The sequence below is a fragment of the Neoarius graeffei genome, chromosome 21 (assembly GCF_027579695.1).
Source record: "Neoarius graeffei isolate fNeoGra1 chromosome 21, fNeoGra1.pri, whole genome shotgun sequence".
NCBI lineage: Eukaryota > Metazoa > Chordata > Actinopteri > Siluriformes > Ariidae > Neoarius > Neoarius graeffei.
In genome coordinates, this window is record NC_083589.1 from 17,442,855 (window position 1) to 17,449,093 (window position 6,239).

Genomic DNA, 6,239 nt, shown 5'->3' on the forward strand with positions numbered 1-6,239 from the left:
TTTAACAACACAAAAGCCATAAAATCAAGCAGAAAATGATGCAAAGGGAATTCTGCTGCTGTTGACTGTACAACGCCATGCTGCTATGATTTCAGGTCTGAGAATTCAGGCTAGGTGGGTATCCCTCGAGTTAACAACTTCCAGTTAGAATTTCAATTTGAATGGCCATTCTATTGCACTTTTCCGTGCCAGAGGTTGGGATAAGTGGATTCTAGCATTAATATTTACCTTGATCTCTTGGTCCTACAATGCATTTGGGAAACTCTGAAGCTGTGTTAGTTGTGTGTGTTACAATGGTAGACGTGACTCTTACCTCTAGAGGAAACTTGTAACCATTAATGCTGTGCTCTGAACCATCTGATGAGGCATTGCAGCGGCCCCAGTGGAACGTGATCTTGGCTACTTTGAACTGTGACCCGAGTCCTCCTCCACTAATGTAGTACTGCCCATTCACACTGATAACCACTGAGAAATGGAAGTGCAGTAACACTAATTTTACTAATTAACAGTCCTTCCACAAAAGATTCATTTTACGCTTGAGAACGCGAAAAGAAAAGCCTTTTAGTTCCTCTACTAGATACTTCTGTACTTTTCTAGACCTATGAGAAGAGACATGGTGCCTCTACTCATAAGTGCCACAAAGAATGATTGCCATTTCAACAGATATCATTCTACAGGATAATTTATTATTCTGTCAGCAAAGACAGGGGTATTCAGCTCAGGGAAGATGTATTACGATAAATGGATATAAGTGTATAAAATACCAAATGACTTGTTTTTGGAGGAATTATATCAGAGTTTAAATGAATTTCATTTTGACCAACATGCAGAGCATGGTATTCTCACCTTAGATTTAGATACTATGAGTAAAACCAATTGAACCTGGATATTGTTTGCTTTATCTAGCATGCCTCTGAGCCAGGACACAGTAAGCCAACCTGTTTTTCCATCATTGGTGATCGTAGCATCTGACATGAGCTGATCCCAGTGCTCTAGTTGCAAGTCCTGGTACTGCACTTGAACCTGGGTGAAGCTCTCATCAATGTTGATGGGTGACTGCCTGGCACCATTGCAGGAGTGGTACCTCTTTACCCAGTGTTGCTGGTTCAGACTTCCTGCAGAGATTAACATGTTTCATTTTTTTTTAAATTTGTACGATGGGATATTAGGGCAAAATATATTATAGGAAAAAAAATTAATATGGAGCTGGGGGTAATATTCCGGGGGGGACCCTCAGAATTTCCAAGATTAAAGTTGTAAATTTACAAGGGAAAAAAACCCCCTCTAAGATTATAAAGTCATAAATTTGTTAGGAAAAAACTCCAAGATTAATTGTGAGATTAAAAAGTGACAAATTTATGAGCAGAAAAACTTGGATATTCTCTGAGAACTATCACATTTTCAGCTACATTTCCCAGAATGCATTGCAGCCAGAACTATCCTGGTTGCAGTGCATTCTGGGAAATGTACTTGAAAATCTCTTAGTGCTTTATTCTTTTATACTGCACAATCAAGGTGGAAAGCCTATATTTCCTCTGACTCTCAGCTAAGCCAATGGGCAAATGAGAAGAACCCATGCACTGAGAGTAACAGGAAACTGCTCTTGCCCAATAATTGTATTTTATAAACAGCTAAGACAAATGAACTCTTGGCTCAGCTGTGATGTCTGTGGAGTGATGACGTTGATTTAACCTTGAAAAGTGAATTAATCTGGCTCCTTGTCAGGAAAAAAAAACTATTTTTCCAATTTTTTAAATCACAGAATTTCTGATTTTTTTTCTCATGAATTTGTGATTTTTTAAATCTCAGAAATTGAGTATTTTTCTCTGAATATTACTCCTCTCTAGCTCTGTAAAGCAAAAAAGCACAATTTTCAGGCTTTCTTCCTCATAAATTTGTGACTTTTTGACCTCAAAATTTCAGATTTGTCTTGCAAATGTATGATTTTATAATCTCAGAGGTCTGTGATCTCAGAGATCTCTGCAATCTGTGATACAAATGACTTATTTCAGAAATTCTGAGATTTTTCGTGGAATATTACCCCCTCCCTCAGCACCTTTTTTTAAAATTAACCTACAATGGCCCTGGTGCGTCTTCATAAATTTCTGTTTCTTTTCCACATTTTTTTTTCTAAGCACAGAGGTTTGAGCACTTCAGAGAACAAGTAAGTAGGTATGGATTTTACTCCAAAGCCTAGTTCTTGGAGCAGTCACTTAAATTTGCTACTGATTTGGATTAGGAAACATGAGAGAATTGTGTCTATAGAGTTAAATTCAAGATCAACATGCAATGAAACAGCTAGCTGGGCCAGTAACTGTTATGTTAACAGTTACTGCTCATCTTCAATATCTGAAGCTCCCTCCGTTATCTGTAGCTGCTTATCCTGTACAGGGTCGCAGGCAAGCTGGAGCCTATGCCAACTGACTATGGGTGAAAGGCGGGGTAGACCCTGGACAAGTCACCAGGTCATCGCAGAGCTGACACATAGACACAAACAACCATTGATACTCACATTCACACCTACGGTCAATTTAGAGCCACCAATTAGCCTAACCTGCATGTCTTTGGACTGTGGGGGAAACTGGAGCACCTGGAGGAAACCCGTGCAGACACGGGAAGAACATGCAAACTCCACACAGAAAGGCCCTCGTCAGCCACTGGGCTTGAACCCAGGACCTTCTTGCTGTGAGGCGACAGTGCTAACCACTACACCACTGTGCCGCCCATATCTGAAGACATTTTCATTTTTAACCATCAAATATCTTTTAAAAACATGTACCTATAGGATACACCAAAGGGCAAATATATACAACAGTGTTTAAATACAAACAGAACAGAATTTACCAGTAATTTACCAAATACTGGTAAATTTTTCCAATAAATTTTACCAAATACTGGTAAATTTTGTCTGATGGCCTCAGACAAATTTTGGAAAAGAAACCTACAGTCAATATTGCAAGTGATACAAGAGAAATTATTTTGGATAAAGCAACTAAAAAAATCTGTTTGTAACAGGACTCAAGTGATTCAGAACTGATTTGGAATATATCAGTCATATTACACTATGCACTGAAAATAAATTTGATCCCAAGTACTCTTCTCTCTGTGCTAAATGTATGATTTGAGGCAATAATTACACAAACTTCATGTAGGCCTTTAAAAAATACAAATCCTCTCAGATACTAGTGTTATGCAAAAATTGTCAATTTTACACTTAGATCTTGTTACACTTACCTAGTAAAAGATTACACATATATGTAGCAAGAAAGAATATATAATTATCTTGGGTAAGTGCCAATGTCCAATCTATTAAAATTGTTTATGATAAACATATGAAATATTCCTCCTTCTGAGACCAGAAGCTGACTGTTCGTATCACTGAACTGATTATGATAAATTACTTGTTGCTCTGAGGAAACATTTCAGCAAATATTTGCTCACCAGCTGAGTCAGTCTAGCAGTAATCTTTCTACCCAGTAATCTCTTTCCTGGGGAATAAAAAAAAAAAACTAATGATACACTTTGATAGCAATGAAAATTGTCTTCATTTTATTTAATGTAATATATGTTTATAGTGCTGAAGCATATTATAGTATACCTCATGCTGAATGGAGTGAAAATACTATTTGTCAGCACATGGTAGAGTGGGAAATATATCACCAAAACTGTATGGTGCAGTGCTGCAAACTGATTCATGTCTGCAGATTGTATGAGGCAGACTGAAATGGGTCTCACGATCTTGTGCATGGAAAATAAATATGCCACTCACATACCCATGTAGTACTTTAACACCTTACACACACTGTTGAATAATTGTGTAGCCTCTTATTATGTCACATTCTCAGCCTCCATTTTCACCTCAGCTTCATTATTATTTGCCTTGACTTCATTGTCGTTTGCTTTTAAATTTCCCACAAGCTGACATATAATTAGCACATCTCCAAGTAGATTTTAAAAAGCTTACTGCTTTTGCAGTGTATTCTAGAAACCCATCCTGCAGGGTGTGTGAAGTCAGTGTTTATTAGAAAGACTGGTGGCATCAGATGGAAGCACTAACCAGGCCAAACATATTCAGAGAGGTTAAAAAGAACTGTGTAGTGCAAGCTGTGATGGAAACATGAAGCTCTCATAATACTGCCGAGTCTCATCTGGCTCCTGCAGAGGCACACAGCACAGCATTGACATGTGATAATCAGCCGCAGTCATTGCTGCTATGGTTACAAATGGCAAAGACATTTTGGAGGAGGCTAGCACGCAGAGGCTTGGAAATATGCACAAGACATAGGACACACAGCTCAATCAGATATTCTTCTTATAGAAGGATACCAATTTAACATTCAGAGTGTAGGTACTAGGGTTGGGCGGTATCCAAATTTTGATACCTTTAAACTGTCTCTGTGTTTTCCCGGGGTATACGGTATTACCGAGAAAAAAATATTTTGTTTCGGCCTACTGTGTAACGTGCGCCTATGCCTCAAATGTACTATTTAAAAGCAGCATAGCGAATTGTGTGCATTGTGGTATGGATTAAGCAGCAAAGCGAATTTTGTGCATTGATGAATGGATTAAGAGATATTTCAAAGCATCACGCAACTCTTCCTTCATCTTGAAAATAGCATTCAACTGTCGTTTACACGTCTGCGTTGAAACGCCATTTGCAGCACTATTTCACCTACTCCATCAAAAAAAAGGACACGATGAGCAGGATCATACCCTTTCAAGCATGGGAAATAAAAAAAAGAAAAAGAATCAACCAACACCCAAGTCCGTTTAGACTGCGCGATAAACCATATTCTTCAGCGCAAATGAGGCGAACCTAATTCAAATGCGTGATAGCTGCACAAGGCAAAATCATATGGGCCCACGTCATGCCATGGCGGGGAAATTAATAATCAAATGGCCTTACCTTGCTTAAAACGTTGTCTTGATCACATAACTCCTTACAATTATTCCACTTAAATCCATACGGTTTAACACACCCAACAAAGATAGCAAGCGCATTGCTAATTCCCACCAGAAACCTAACAGTTTACGCGACGATGTTTTCTTCCGTTTCTTCAGTAGATGACATTTCAAACGTTTATTACCCACATCCCAAATGTCATACGTTATATTATTTTACCTTGTTGTTACTCATGTAACCTACTCAAAACACAACTCATTGGAGAGATCTCGTGGAAGTGGAGTACCCCAGGCTATGGTGTGCCTTAGGGGACATATTAGATTTTTCGTTTGGTTTGAAACCAAAATACTGCCACACTGCCGATGTTGTATTTTTTTTTTGCCACTAACTCGTTATCTTGACTTGCCATCTTTCAACCACGGTCTCAGTCTCTTTTTTTTTTTTTTTAGATAGGACAGTATAGAGAGACAGGAAATGAGCGGGGGAGAGAGAGACGGGATCGGGAAATAACCTCGGGTCGGAATCGAACCAGGGTCCCCGGATTTATGGTACGGTGCCTTAGCCATCTGAGCCATGACACCCCCGGTCTCAGGCTCTTGTGAAGCTTTCTGTCAGACTCCAAATGTCACGCAGGGTTGCCATGGTAACGACATAAACAACCCTGCACGCGATGAGAACTTCTTTAGGAAATTGATAGAATTAGTGAAAATACGATCACACAGTTATTCGGGATGATCTTCAATTTATTATTTTATATTATGACCTCATGTACTCCATATTTATTTAGATATTATATTTTTTTTTAAAATGACGGTAATGAGACCGATACCGTTGGTACTTTTGGATACCTCGGGATACCTTCTTACCGTAATACCGCCCAACCCTAGTAGGTACAGCACATCTCTGCAACTATGTCTCCCATAACTCCCTCACATCCTTCCCTGGACAATATCCACCTCATCTCATCTTTCACTGTGCCATGATTGGATAGCGTACTACTGTATATCGTGACACAAGCTCACGATTGGGTGACCTGAACAAATTTCACTCTCTCTGACCGATTTCACTGTTGGTACTAAAGCAGAAACGAAGAAACAAAGGAACAAGCATGCATTGTTGTTTGGACCACTGGCCACGGTTAAAAGTACCTCAGTCGCACTGTTTCACTTTTGTTGTGTTTGAAACCGGTTACCATTATTATTACACTGTAATAATGCAAATTAGGAAGCTTAGAGGCGAGCGGTTCCCTCCATGTCTTCAGCCAATGAACGTTCGACCAAGGACCTTCTGGATCAACGAGATCCTGCCCGGGGAAAGACTTCTGCAACATAGCAGA

General features: G+C 39.2%; 1 protein-coding gene across 1 annotated transcript in view; it reads right to left on the minus strand.

Moving 5' to 3' along the window:
• Positions 1 to 1,131, minus strand: part of ptprz1b (protein tyrosine phosphatase receptor type Z1b) — an 89,944-nt gene extending 88,813 nt beyond the window's left edge. The window contains exons 1-2 of the mRNA XM_060903508.1: positions 939 to 1,131; positions 314 to 465 (exon numbers count right to left, since the gene is read on the minus strand). Coding sequence (XP_060759491.1) covers positions 314 to 465; positions 939 to 1,131 — 345 coding nt within the window. The remainder of the gene's footprint in view (positions 1 to 313; positions 466 to 938) is intronic.
• Positions 1,132 to 6,239: the final 5,108 nt, after the last annotated feature.